Here is a 14,304-nt window from a genome sequence, read left to right on the forward strand (position 1 = left end):
CTGTACTTGTCTAAAACAGAAAAAGCCCAGCCACGACCCAAGAGCCCCCTTGACCAATATTGTGACAACACAGCCATTCGAACTAGTCTGTATTGACTTTCTCCATCTGGACAAGTGCAAGGGTGGATATGAGTACATCCTTGTTGTTGTTGATCACTTTACCCGGTTTGCTCAAGCATATGCCACCACATCAAAGTCAGGAAAAACTGCTGCAAACCTTATCTTCAATGACTTTGCGCTGAAGTTTGGCTTCCCGGCTCGTATCCATCACGACCAAGGGGGAGAATTTGAGAACCAGTTGTTCAGCCAGTTAAAGAAACTTAGTGGAATAGCTGGGTCCAGGACAACACCCTATCACCCGATGGGAAATGGTCAAGTAGAGCGCATGAACCGGACATTGTTGCAAATGATGAAGACCTTGACTGAGATGCAAAAATCGAACTGGAAAGAATCCCTGAATAAATTGGTGTACGCCTATAACTGCACGCGTTGCGAGGTGACCGGCTACTCTCCATTCTATCTTCTGTACGGGAGGTCACCCAGACTTCCAGTTGACATACTTTTCAGGCTGCACACAGGGTCAGGCTCCAGTGATCAGCGAGATTATGTGAAGAAATGGAGACAAGGCATGGAGGAAGCATACGCCATTGCAAATCAAAATGCTCAAAAGGCTGCTGGACGGAGTAAAAGGTACTATGACGCGAAAATAAGGGGTCCAGTGCTACAACCTGGTGAGCGTGTTCTGATAAAAAACTTGACGCCCAGAGGAGGACCAGGTAAACTCCGGAATTATTGGGAGGACACAGTTCATACAGTAGTGACACAAATGGGGTCTGATCTGCCAGTTTATGAAGTAAGACCAGAAAAGGGAAAGGGACGCTCCAGAGTGCTGCACAGAAACTTGCTAATGCCCTGTGATTATTTACCTATCGAGACACCACCAGAATTACCTAGGAATGATGAGGGGAAACGGAAAAGAAGACTCCAGCCTGCATCTCAAACTCAGGAATCTGATGAGGACAGTGAGGATGAGTACAAACTTCATTATGAACCCTGTCAGAGTCCAGCAGTACCAGCAAAAGGGGATGAGACATCTGAAGAATCAGAGATTGAGCTTGAACACAGACACCCACCAGAGGAAGAGGAAGATGAAATGCCAGATCCTGTTGTACCACCAGCATCGTCTCCTGGGGAAGATAGGTCAAGGGAGTCCAGTTCACCTGCTGAAAACCTCCCTGATGAGGAGATCAACTTTTCCACTGTGTCCGATGAGCACTCATCACATGCCTCTCCTTCACCAAGTACTGCTATTGATCCTGAGAGACTGCCCTATCAGCAGCCATATAGAGTTAGACACCCACCGAAACGTACAACCTATGATCAACTTGGTGTCCCTTCCTGCTACAGTGTCCAACCATCTCCCCAAATGTTGCCTGTCTACCATGCAACAGGACTGATTCCGTGGCTGCCACCCTTACAGCCATGCTATTTTCAACCCTCCGGTCCTGTATGGACTCCAGCGAACATGAGCCCACAGGTATCTTGTGTGTGACTAACACCATGAACGGTTCATGGGATACTTCATAAACTATCATCATGGACTATTCACAGACTGTTTATACAGCTTGTTGCCATGAAGACTATAAATGGACTGTAAAAAAAAACTGTCAATGGACTGTTAACGCAAGGGTCAGTTACCAGGCATGGACTGTGGCCCTATCCATGGACTGTTTGCAGTTATCAGTTTATGATCCCTGAACTTTGTTTGAGTACCAACTCACAGATCTTCAATTTCAGTTTTATGGGAAAAAAAAAAGTTTAATTGTTTGAATGTCGGGACGACATTTATTTTGTAGGGGAGTATGTGATAAGTTAAAATGATAACCTATGTGATAAGTTAAAATGATAATGCACTGTCATGCTGTTAAAAAGTAGTAAAATCTGCACTATTTAAAAAAAGAGGTTAAAATGTTAAAAACATTCAATTTAGCCATTGTTTTGTTGATTCTTAATTGTTAAAAATGAAGTTATATTATCTATGTAGCGTTATCTATGACACAGGTCTTGATCCACTAGTCGGAGATTGATTGCTTTTGCCTCCACTAGTGATGCTGGGGAAATCGCGGTGTTTTTCTCATTCCAGTAAAAGTTCTCACTGAGAAAACATCGCTTTATCACTCTCGTGATTATTTCTCCCCATTTTCAGGTATAATGTGTGCACTTTATTTTGTTCAGTGATTGTAATAGAAAAAGTGTATGTTAAAAGTTTGGAAGTTGTAGCGAAGTTTTGCTGAGTATGCTCAAGTGTGTGTGCGTGTGTGTGTGTGTGTGTGTGAAGCTCCAGCTCGTTAGCTGCATTAAACTCGTGGCTAATTCTAATGCAGTCACCATCTTGTGAATCCACATGTGCATGTTAACGAATGTATTTGCCAATTGTTTGAACATTGAACAGTAGTAACTCATGTCAGTTTAATGAGAGTTAACTCAGTTGTAGTTTTACATTTCTTATCCGTGTTGGAAGTGAGAAATACCTCAGAAAAATATTGTTAATGAGTTATATATGATTATATATGATATGATTTTGGAACATTAAGATATAGACATGTAGCCTTTAAAAAGGGTATTGTATTTTTCTGTTCCTTTATTATATCAAAGAAGGTAACAAATATGCTTTTACATCTGACATTGAGTATTGTAGCTAAGATGTTTGAGTACTGTAGCTAAGATGTGAGTAAATGATTTATGTATTTGTTAATTGATTCCAGTAAAAGTTCTCACTGAGAAAACATCGCTTTATCACTCTCGTGATTATTTCTCCCCATTTTCAGGGGTACAACACATGAGCAGGCCCGCCTGTTTAAATGAATTTTAAAAATGACCAGAATCAATAGAATTGATCGTACTCTTCTCTGTGTAGTGTCACTTAGAAACACTGTGTGCAAGGCATTAATGCACTTTGGACAGGACGGTGTGATCAAATAGCAACACACACACACACGCACACTAACATTTACTCACACACAGCTAGAGCCAATTTAAAACTTTCTGTATGCCAATCTACCTTCTGTATGTTGTAAGGAGATTGAAGCAAACCAATACCTCCAGTAATTAAAAAAACCCTTCCAAACACATAAACATAAAGGAGTGTTGAATATGGCCAGAAGTATGTAGACACACCTTTTAAAGATTAAGTTTTTCGCCACACCCATTACTACTAGGTACATAAATCAGTTATATAAATTAGATACTACCAAATTTATGACAACAGTTAAGGGAGAGCTCTTTCCTGTTTCACAAGACTCACCCCTGTGAACAAAGAGAAACCCATAAAGCCATGGTTTGGAGACTTTGATGTGGAGGAACCCCAGTGACCCCACTCAGGTGGCGCAGCGGTAAAAACACACGCTGGAACCAGAGCTGGGATCTCGAATATGTCATATCGAATCTCAGCTCTGCCTGCCGGCTGAGGCTAGGCGGCCGCATAAACAACGATTAGCCTGTTGTTCATATGGGCGGGACTAAGCCGGCTGGGGTCTCTCTCTCTCATGACTGGTGCAATTACAACCTCTGCTGGCTGATTGATGGCGCCTGCACAGAGATGAGAAAAGAGTGCTGTCAGGGTGTGTCCCTCCGTACACGCAGCTAAGCTGCACTTCACTCGTCAAAGTGTAGGTGATAAGATGCATACGGCATGCTGCCCACATGTTGGAGGAAGCATGGGTTAGCTTTGTTCTCCTCAATCAGAGCAGCACACACAACTATGTGGTAACCCTACTGAGAGCAGCTACTTACAAAAAATTTATTACAATAATACACTTTAATGTCATGATAATTCATTCAGATTTAGCAATATGAAGATGCATCTACCCTTATTATTAAAAAGTATCGGTATCTGTATCAATATCAGCGATACTGGCCCTGTATTTACTTGGTATCGAATCGATACCAGATTTTGCAGTATCGCACACCACTAACTGGCAAGTTGTTCAGATTCTGGTGCAAAAGCACCTGCGCTCCACTGCCATTGGACTGCTGGAATATTTTCATAAAATCTGACCAGTATCTATAAATTAATAACCCAATAAGTCTGGAGATCATCCAGGGACTTTTTTTGCAAGTATTAGATAAGCAGTGATTTTTTTTCTTACAACCTTTCCATCAAAACATTTGCCTCATCTCTTGGAATATTCCGGACCTTCACTGAAGATTTAAACATCGATAATTCTTTTGATTTTTTATTTATGTACTTTTTGACTCACCACTCATGTGTAGCTTTATGACTATTTAAAGATACTTTTACTTGTTTCCAGAGCAAGTTAAAAATGTCAGATTTAATTTCATCTGTATAAATAAATCCATCTCACATAAAAAAAACAGATGGATTTGAGTTACTTGGATCTGAACCGTGATCACACAGTGTGACTGTATCAGATCTGAGATCGTCGATACGCCCAGAAACCAAATGCTCCTCAGAGAGAAATTCATGCTTATTAGATTCAACAAATTTGATTCAGTGAACCCAACACCAGGACTTACCGGACGGATGGGGTGGGGTCGGTGATCTGCCTTTGCACACGGGCAATGTGGACATGATTGTGTTCCTTGGCTTTGGTCTGTGCCTCTAGATTGATGTCTGGTGACGTGTGGCTGATCTTCATCGCTGACTCAGGTACCAGCATGGGTGCTGAAGGGTCTTTTACAAAATCTGTACTATACTCGCGTGTCAGGAGCTCCTCGTCGGTCAGCACCGGCTGCTGCTCGCCCTCCTGCTCCTTTAGGCTGAAGGGAAAGAAACGGTCGCGCAGCGGCACCCAGACCAACTTCCAGGATACAAAGAGCGAGACCCCAAACAGAGCCAGGCCACATGATGTCACCATCAATGACAGCAGACTCACCGACACATCTGGTAACACACAAAGAAAACAAGGGAAACTGTTACTGTCCATCGCAGGGCAGACACACATACACACACACACACACATTCACCCATAGGACAATTCAGTGTCTCCAATTAATCTGACTGCATGTTTTTGGACTGTGGGAGGAAACTGGAGCTTCGGAGGAAACCCACACAGATACAGGGAGAACAAGCAAACTCCACACAGAAATGACCCAGACCGGCCCACCTGGAGACCGAACCCATGACCTTCTTGCTGTGAGGGGACAGCCACCGTGCCACCCCTCCCTTCAGTATTATGTTAAAAAAAAATACATGTAATAATGTAGTCTAGATGTGATGAGGTCCATTAATGGCACAGGTTTGGAAGGAAGCGCTGTTTGGCTGCATCTTACAACATACAGTGATGAGTCAAAAAATTATGACCACAGTAAAACATTAGCACACCAAAGCTGACTTCTCGAACTTGCAAGTTCAAATTTCAGCTTTGCTACTGGCAGTCAATGAATAGCTCATCCAAGAGTGGGGGTGCCAGAGGGGTTCCTTCACAACTGATGCAATTTCAACCTCTGCTGGCTGATCGATGGCACCTGTACCGAAACGGTGGATAATGGAGATCAGTGTGTGACTCTCCATTTCAACATGCCTTGTGCAGGTGAAAAATAGTGGTCGGCTACTGCACACATGTTGAAGGGGCGTCTGCTAGTCATGGCCCTCCTCAGTCAGGAGTGGAGGTCTGCATCAGTAGAGGAGGCGGAATGCATAATTTAGTACCAATCACATGTCAGTCATTTGGGCTTAGTGATGAGGGCCAATATGTTGTGGACAGATGAATGGGTCAGTTATTTCTGAAACAGTCAGGGGTGCTCACAGGCAGCCGTGGTAAGTGCCTATCGGCAGTGGCTTGGGAGAGAAAAACCATAGTCGGCCACCAGTTTGTTGGGCACCTAGGACTCATTGATGCCAGAGGACAACAACTGTACTCGTAAACCTGTACTACATTTCTCAATCTAAGGGGACCCCATCAAACCAATTAGAGCGACTAAACATTACCTTACTCTAGTTTAAGTAGACAGCAGTCCAAGAACACAAATCTACTGAAACCCTGACAGAACCAAAGTTTTTTTTTGTTTTTTTTTGGAGTAAGTAACTAAGTACAAGTCAGCCTAAGTGCTTAGTAAAGAGGTGATGAAGGTTTTAATCATTTTTAAAGACAGCGAGAGACTCAGATGTTCTGACAGACAGAGGAAGTTCGTTCCACCACTTGGGTGCCAGTACAGAGAAGAGCCTTGATGCTTGTCTTCCTCGAGTCCTGGGTGGAGGATCAAGTAACGCGAGACTAGTGGCTCGGAGGTTGCGTGGTACAGAGCAGGGTTTTATTAGACCACAAAGGTAACTTGGGGCTGGTCCATTTTTGGCTTTGTAGGCGAGCATCAGTGTTTTAAACTGAATGTGTGCAGCTACAGGAAGCCAGTGAAGAGAACTCAGTAGTGGGGTGATGTGGCAGTGTTCAGGTCGGTTAAAAACCAGACGGGCAGCTGCATTTTGAATGAGCTGCAAGGGTTTAATAGTGGACATGGGAGCACCTGCTAGAAGGAAGTTGCAGTAGTCCAACCGTGAGATTACAAGTGACTGCACAAGAATCTGAGTAGCTTCCATGGAGAGAAATGGCCGAATCTTCCTGATGTTGTAGAGGAGGAACCGGCACGATCTTGTCATGTTGGCTACGTGAGAAGAGAAGGTCAGCTGGTTATCCAGGACGACACCAAGGCTTCTTACATTATCAGCTGGTCTGATCTGGGAGTCATCAGGAGAGATGACTAGGTTCTGGGTTGGAGATTGATCTCCAGGAATAAGTAACAGCTCGGTCTTGCTGGGATTGAGTTTTAGATGATGTGCTGACATCCATTGTGAGATGTCTCGCAGACATGCTGAGATGCGAGCTGAGACTTGCGTGTCTGATTGAGGAAATGACAGAATGAGCTGAGTATCATCTGCATAGGAGTGGTAAGAGAAGCCATGGAAGGCTATGACCTTACCCAGAGAGCGGGTGTAGATAGAGAATAGAAGTGGGCCAAGTACAGAGCCCTGAGGAACACCGGTTGAGAGAGTGCATGGAGGGGATATAGATCTTTAAGCTCTTAACCTCAGATTTTGTATTTTTACCATTGGAAACCCAAAATAAACTTAAGAAAGGGCTCAAATTTGTGAAAGTTTTCTTTTTACAAAAATAATTGTGTATCAATCATTCAGTTACAGGAAAAAACATAAAATGGAACACAGGAATCAGTGAAATTCCCAAACTGCCATTATAAACATGCTCCTTACTAGTGTAAACAAATGTAAGTACTGTAAATTACTTTAACCATTCTAGCAAGTACAGAAACATGTTAAACATGCGTGGTGGGGCCGCTCAGGTGGCGCAGCGGTAAAAACACACGCTGGAACCAGAGCGGGGATCATATACATCGTATATACATCATAATACATCGTATCCAATCCCGGCTCTGCCTGCCGGCTAAGGCTGAGCGGCCACATGAACAATGATTGGCCTGTTGTTCATATGGGCGGGACTAAGCCGGATGGGGTCTCTCTCCCATGACTGGTGCAATTACGACCTCTGCTGGCTGATTGATGGCGCCTGCACAGAGATGAGAAAAGAGTGCTCTCAGGGTGTGTCTCTCCGTACACAACAGTGAGCTGCACTGCACTCGTCAAAGTGTAGGTGATAGGATGCATACGGCATGCTGCCCACATGTCGGAGGGGGCCTGGGTTAGCTTCGTTCTCCTCAATCAGAGCAGGGATCGGCATTGGTGGAGAGGAAGCATGACACAATCGGGCAATTGGAGAAAAAGGGGAGAAAATGCATAAATAATATATATACGTATATAAACATGTGTGGTGAGTTTCTAAACAAATTCTGTTCAACGTTTGAACACATTGTACCCAAGGATGGATTAAGGATAGTCTAAGCTATCCTAAACATACCCCCCCCCCCCCCCGCGCCCCCCCCCCCCCCTCCAAAAAAATTAATCAATTAATACATTAAACAACCTGTCAATAACTAACCCTAACACAAGAATCTATTTTATATAAGTTTCTTTCTACTCTTCTTTCTTTTGGCGCATCCTAATCCTGAGTTCATTCTTAATACGAGCCAGTTTGGAGAATGAATGCTCCCCTTCACAATTTGTGATAGGCACAGTCAAAAAAAGTCTAAGTGCGATGTAGATATTTGGAAAGGTTGACTGTAAATTCAAATTTATCATGGTTTTGAGCATTTTACTAGGACATTTTTCTTTTTCTGTTATGAATGATTTGTATTGTATCAATTCATCTGCCAGGCTCATGTTCAGATCTGAAGGATATGCTGCAGCGAGTGAGTTAGCCTTTAAAGTGAGCTCACTGTTGGACATATTGTCAGGCATGAAAAGAACATCAAATAGCTCAGTTAAGTGTGTGTATGCATTCAAACTGCTTGAAATTGCTTGTCTTAAATTTCAATAATTGCAAAATTGCAAAATTTATTTGTGTCTCTGCGCTTAAGAGAAATTGAATAATAATAATAATTTTGAAACAATACAAATTCAGAAACATTAAGTAAGGGCCTGAATCGCATATTTGCAACAAAACGTCTGTTATGAAATATGGTAGCTTGCCTGGCAATTTGTAGGTCCCTAGAAAGTCAAGGAGCCATGGTAAACGACTTCTATGGAAGTCAAGGGCCCCATAGCAGGGGCCCTCGTGATCAAGGGCCCTCTAATGGTATGCCCTGCTCTTCTCTAGGGCCCCCTGGTAGGGGCTCTCATTACCAGGGCCCTCTAAAAATATGCCCCCCTCTTTCCTAGGACCCCTAATAGCCAGAAGTCGAAGTCAGAGCAGTGCCGTAATCCATTTTCATAAGGGGCCCAAAAGCATGGCTAGGGCCCAAAAGCATGGCTAGGGGCCCCAAAAGCATGGCTAGGGCCCCCAAGAGGCCCTGGGGTCAAAGTCCCTAATAGTCAGAGGATCCTTAAAATGGAGGGCCCTCGGAAATAAAAATATATTGTATCATAAATGTTGATAGGCATCGCAAAATGTTTTGGGCCAGGGCCCCCTCTGACCTCAAGGGCCCCTGGGCGCTGGCCCCACTGGCCCGGTCAGTAATCCAGCCATGATTGTACCACTGAGTATGTCTCCTGGCAGTTAATGTTTTGACTTTTACATAAGCGTCCAATCACAATCATTTGCGCTCACTGTGATTACTGACTGCAGTTGGAGTTTCCTTGTTAATGACAAAGTTTAAAGGATAATTTCCAGACTGGTTGAATCTAACAGTGAGCCTATGGCAAGGCTGTAATCCCAATATACTTTCGAGGGGACCGAATATACCCCGGATATTTGGTTATGCTCAAAATGTCCTTTCAGTATACTCACTCACTCACTTTCTTAACCACTTATCCAAGGGTTGCGGGGGGTGGGGGGCGCGCAAGGCACACAGTAACACCCTGGACAGGGCGCCAGTCCATTGCAGGGCAGACACACACACACATTTACCTACAGGGCAATTAATTGTCTCCAATTAACCTGACTGCAGATTTTTTTCAGACTGTGGGAGGAAACCCACGCAGACACGGGGAGAACATGCAAACTCCACACAGAAAAGACCCGGACCGCCCTACCTGGGGATCAAACCCAGGACCTTCTTGTTGTGAGGGGACAGTGCTACCCACCAAGCCACCGTGCCCCCCCTCTTTCCAGTGTACTGATGTAAAAATGATAAACATATCCCACTCACTGGCTTTGCATAATGTTAGGATCTCTTACTGTTCCCATCAGATATTGACTGCAGGAATGTTTATAATGGCAGGAAACCCCAATAATCTCACGCCCAGGTGGATTTAGTCCTTTGCCAATGTTCAATTAATGGGCTATGGTAACATACATATTCATGCTTACAAATGTAGTGAGCAGAAAAGCATCTCAGAACGCACAACACATTGCACCTTGAGGCAGATGGGCCTGATTCTCTCAGCCAATTAAAAGAATCCTAGGCTATAGTGGACAGTTGAAGATTGTCCAGTTTGGGTATATATATCTCCAGGGACACTCAGTTCACACCAATTAAGTATGTATGGAATCTTAGGGTCATTTCGGATTGCCAGCTTTCCCTTCCTGCTCATGTTACTAACCTGACTTAATCATGCTGCTTTTTCCTTTCTCAGATTCTTGTTCAGACTCTTGTCTTTTTAAGGCCGGACTACCGCAGCTTGCTCCTGGCAGCACTTCTCATGTCCACCATCACCCTAAACTGTTTTATTCTAACCAAAAGCTGGCTGACCACCATCCTTCTGCAATGTTTTCACTGGCTTCCTGTAGCTGGCCGCATTACAATGATTTATACAATGCCAATAACAGACCAGCCCATACTTACCAGCATTCATAAAACCATGTTTTGTATCTCATACTCCTCAAGCCTTAAATGTGGTTTACAAATGACTAAAGACCCACATCTTTATTATGTGCTTAAATGGAAACTAATTTTGTATTTACTAATTTCTCCTTATTAAAAAATAAACAAATTCTATGTATAGTTTGTGCTACCATGGTTTCTGTTTTTAGACTGTTGTCTACTTGAGCTGGCATAAACTTAAACAGTATACTTAAACTGGCTTGGACAAAAGAATCGGCCATGCTGTAAATGTAGATGAAATAAAGATTAAGAAAAAAAATTACTATTAATACCAACTAGTTTAATACCACAGCCTACTGAGAATTAATGCTGACCATGTTCTTCCATTTATGGACACATCTTTTTTTTAAATAATTGCTACTTTTAGCATAAAAAATACACCATGTCACAAAGCACATATACAATAAGTTCAGTATATACGACCTTATCAGTAACTACATCTGAATTTAGTAGCAATTTGTAGCAATTTTATTACACAATGGGTGTGTTCGAAAACGTAGTGAGCTGCCTTGCTGTCTTACTGTCTACATGGGCAGCTGCCTGAGTAGAGAGGATTCTAATAAGTCAATGACTTATAAGGCAGGTTTATTCGAACGCGCTACTTAGACAGCGGGTTAAATTCCATCGGGTTTTGCTTACTAAGCTAACACTTAGCATCCTGCCATTTAAACCAATGGGATGGGGTGGCACAGCACGCTAGCATGTCACCTAACATCTCCCTCCGTGAACCAAAAATGGTTAAATTCGCTGACAAAGCCCGAACTTGCAAATAAATACACTTGTACAAGTTTATACAAGTTAAAAATCAATAATATATATTTTTTATGCATTTTACTAGGATTTATCTCCCCCTTTAGCACGTCTAACTGCCCAATTTGCATCACGCCTCCTCTATGCCTCTGCCGATCCCTGCCCTGACCGAGGAGATTGACGCTAACCCACATCCCCTCCGACACGTGAGCAGCAAGCCGTATGCATCTTGCCACCCACACATTGACAAGTGTGGTGCCACCTAGCGTTGCGTGCGGAGAGACACACCCTAAGAGCACTTCTTCCTCATCTCCATGTAGGCACCTCTAATCAGCCAGCAGAGGTCGTAACTGCACCATTCTGACAGAGAGAGACCCACTTCCGGCCTTAGTCCCGCCCATTTGAACAACCGGCCAATCGTTGTTCATATAGCCGCTCAGCCTCAGTCGGTAAGGCAGAGCTGAGATTCGATACGACATACTCGAGATCCAGCTCCGGTTGCAAAGCGTGTTTTTACCGCTGCGCCACCTGAGTGGCTAATAATGATTTATTTACTTTTGAAAGTAACTCCATTCGTTTCTCCGAAACCGTCAGCCATGTTTTTTTTTTATTTTTCTGTGAGAAAAGAGCTGCCGCACTGAATGCTGGGATTGCCTTGATCGCTTCCGATGCTCACTCGTTCTTGAGTCAAAATAAAATTGAAATTTTAAGATGCCTAACTAGACAGCTTATTAAGGCATCTAGGAATTCAAACAGCCTCATTCTCGGGAGCGTGCATAGGATGACGTAAAATGCTGTCTATGTAGAGAGCGCACTAGCTTTTCGAACACACCCAATATGTCCATTATCAGAAAGATTGATGTATAGCTGTATACATCATGCTACAGACTGCAATCATTGATTGGGATCATTTTAAAACCACTGGGAATAATAATAAAAGTCAAATCTTTTAACTTTGCTTTTCAATGGGGTGGTAACTTCAAGAGTACTTACTTTGTACTGTTAGTGTGTATTTTTACTGAAAAGTATAAATTAGGCCAATTGCACAACAGTGTGTACTTTTAATGAGTCCAACCTCATGTAAAAAGAAACCGCCTTAGGGCACCACCATGGCAATAAGAGGAACTTTTTAATACTTTCATTATTGAGAGCATTTCTGAGCATATCTGACATGTCCCCCCAATATAAATTGTGATCACAATCTTGATGAAATAACCTAATGAGTTTAAGAAAAAAACTTTTGCATACTCTTGTGAGTTTCACCCAAGCAACAACTGTACAATTTGGTGCTTCAATTCATCATTCTTTTTTTTTCACTCACTACTTCAAACTAATCAGGGTCGTTGACTTTTTAAAGCCATCAGAATTCTGAGGCAGCTTACTTTTTCCTATTCTTGTTGAAGAGGTTGGGAATGTTAGAACGCTTTAGTATTTGAAATGCACTGTATTTTAAAGCTAGCTGTGAAATTAAATTGAGCATCAGTCATGTTCATTTCACAGCAGCCAACAACTAGACAATCAAGCTTCAAGACTCTCATAATCACCATCAGCAGCAGCAGCGTTTCTCTTCTGGGCGACTCAGTCTAAACTTTTTCCAGTCCCAGTCAGAACCAATCTTTTATATATGAGCTGATTATTCAGAGAAAACTCACACGGACACGGAGAGAAATGAGGTAAAAATAAATAAATAAACGATTGATGAATTGGAGCACCAAACTGTACCTTCGTAAACTCCTTCTTAAACTAATATTTCTTAAATTTCATTCATTAAAGCTGTAAACACAATATATAGGTGAGTGTCCTTTTATTCAGACATGCTCAAAAAGCCCCCCAAATATTTACAATTATTTACACCGATCAGCCATAACATTAGAACCACCTCCTTGTTTCTACACTCACTGTCCATTTGATCAGCGCCACTTACAATAAAGAAGCACTTTGTAGTTCTACAATTACTGACTGTCGTCTATCTGTTTCTCTGCATGCTTTGTTAGCCCCCTCTCATGCTGTTCTTCAATGTTCAGGACCCCTGCAGGACCATCACAAAGTAGGTATAATTTGGGTGGTGGGTCATTCTCAGCACTGCAGTCGCACTGACATGGTGGTGGTGTGTTAACGAGTGTTCTGTCCTCCACTAGTTACCTGTATTAATGGCACCTGTTTGACCTCGTTATCTGTATAAAACTCAACCATGGCCAAGACCAAAGAGTGTAGAAACAAGGAGGTGGTTTTAATGTTATGGCTGTTCAGTGTATGTGCATTTATGTTTTATTTTATGAAATAATTGTATACAATTTTTCATCTCTTTCCATCCCTTCTTACACCCTCCTTCATTTCCTTCAAAATATCATTTTTTTTATCTCTTTATTTCTTGTTTTATGCATGTGCTTTCTTTGCCCATCTCTTTTCCATCCAGCCCAATCCCACCCTTCTGTCTCTCTCTCTCTCTCATTCATGGTGTTTGGCAGTTCTCGAGGGACGTTCTCTCTTTGAATTAGGCCACACAGATGGAGAGAACTGGCTTTTAGTGAAGAATGAATGAATCATGGTCAGGCTGCTCTCCACACCCATCATTTTATCTCTGTTGCTTTACTTTCGCTTTTACTGAAAATTAGAGCTCACGATTTTATCTGTGCTACAGGTAGGAATAAATTAGAATACAAAAAAGTACAAAATGATCCTACAACTTTACATTTGCTACAATTCACACAAATCTAAAAGTGAAATTTAAAAATGAATGCTCAGGTGGCACATGAGTCTGTTACGGTACCCACTACTGCTGAAACTCGGGTTCAAGTCTCAGCAGCAGTGGCGTAACCAGGAGCTCATGGGCCCCAGTGCAAAAAACAATTTGGGCCCTACGGTGAGTCTTATATACAAAACTAACTGCAGAATGTATTAGCCGGGTACTGAATTGTGACTGGCTGAACTGAATGTCACATATCGCCACTACAATATTGTAATATAATAATAACAACCAGGTGAGTGCAGCCAATGGGGGTTGAGTTCATGTCGTGGAGGGCCCCCACACGCCATGGGCCCCAGTGCACCTGACCCCCCCACCACATAGTTATGCCACTGAGTCTCAGCAGTGGTGCCAGTCTCAGCAGGGCACTCTACTGACATCATTAGCTGTGTCTGATAGAGGAGGGGCGGCACAGTGGCTAAGTGGGTAGCCTCGCCTCACAGCAAAAAGGTCCTGGA

The 14,304-nt window shown here is 42.8% G+C and overlaps 1 protein-coding gene across 4 annotated transcripts in view; it reads right to left on the reverse strand.

Annotated features, from left to right (window-relative positions):
* syt9b (synaptotagmin IXb) overlaps window positions 1-14,304 on the reverse strand; it is an 84,846-nt gene that overhangs the window by 46,324 nt on the left and 24,218 nt on the right. For all 4 annotated transcript variants that reach the window (XM_063000804.1, XM_063000805.1, XM_063000806.1 and 1 more), the window contains exon 2: window positions 4,537-4,903. In XM_063000804.1, the coding sequence (XP_062856874.1) occupies window positions 4,537-4,903 (367 nt within the window). The remainder of the gene's footprint in view (window positions 1-4,536; window positions 4,904-14,304) is intronic.

The sequence above is a fragment of the Trichomycterus rosablanca genome, chromosome 8, assembly GCF_030014385.1.
Source record: "Trichomycterus rosablanca isolate fTriRos1 chromosome 8, fTriRos1.hap1, whole genome shotgun sequence".
Classification (NCBI taxonomy): domain Eukaryota; kingdom Metazoa; phylum Chordata; class Actinopteri; order Siluriformes; family Trichomycteridae; genus Trichomycterus; species Trichomycterus rosablanca.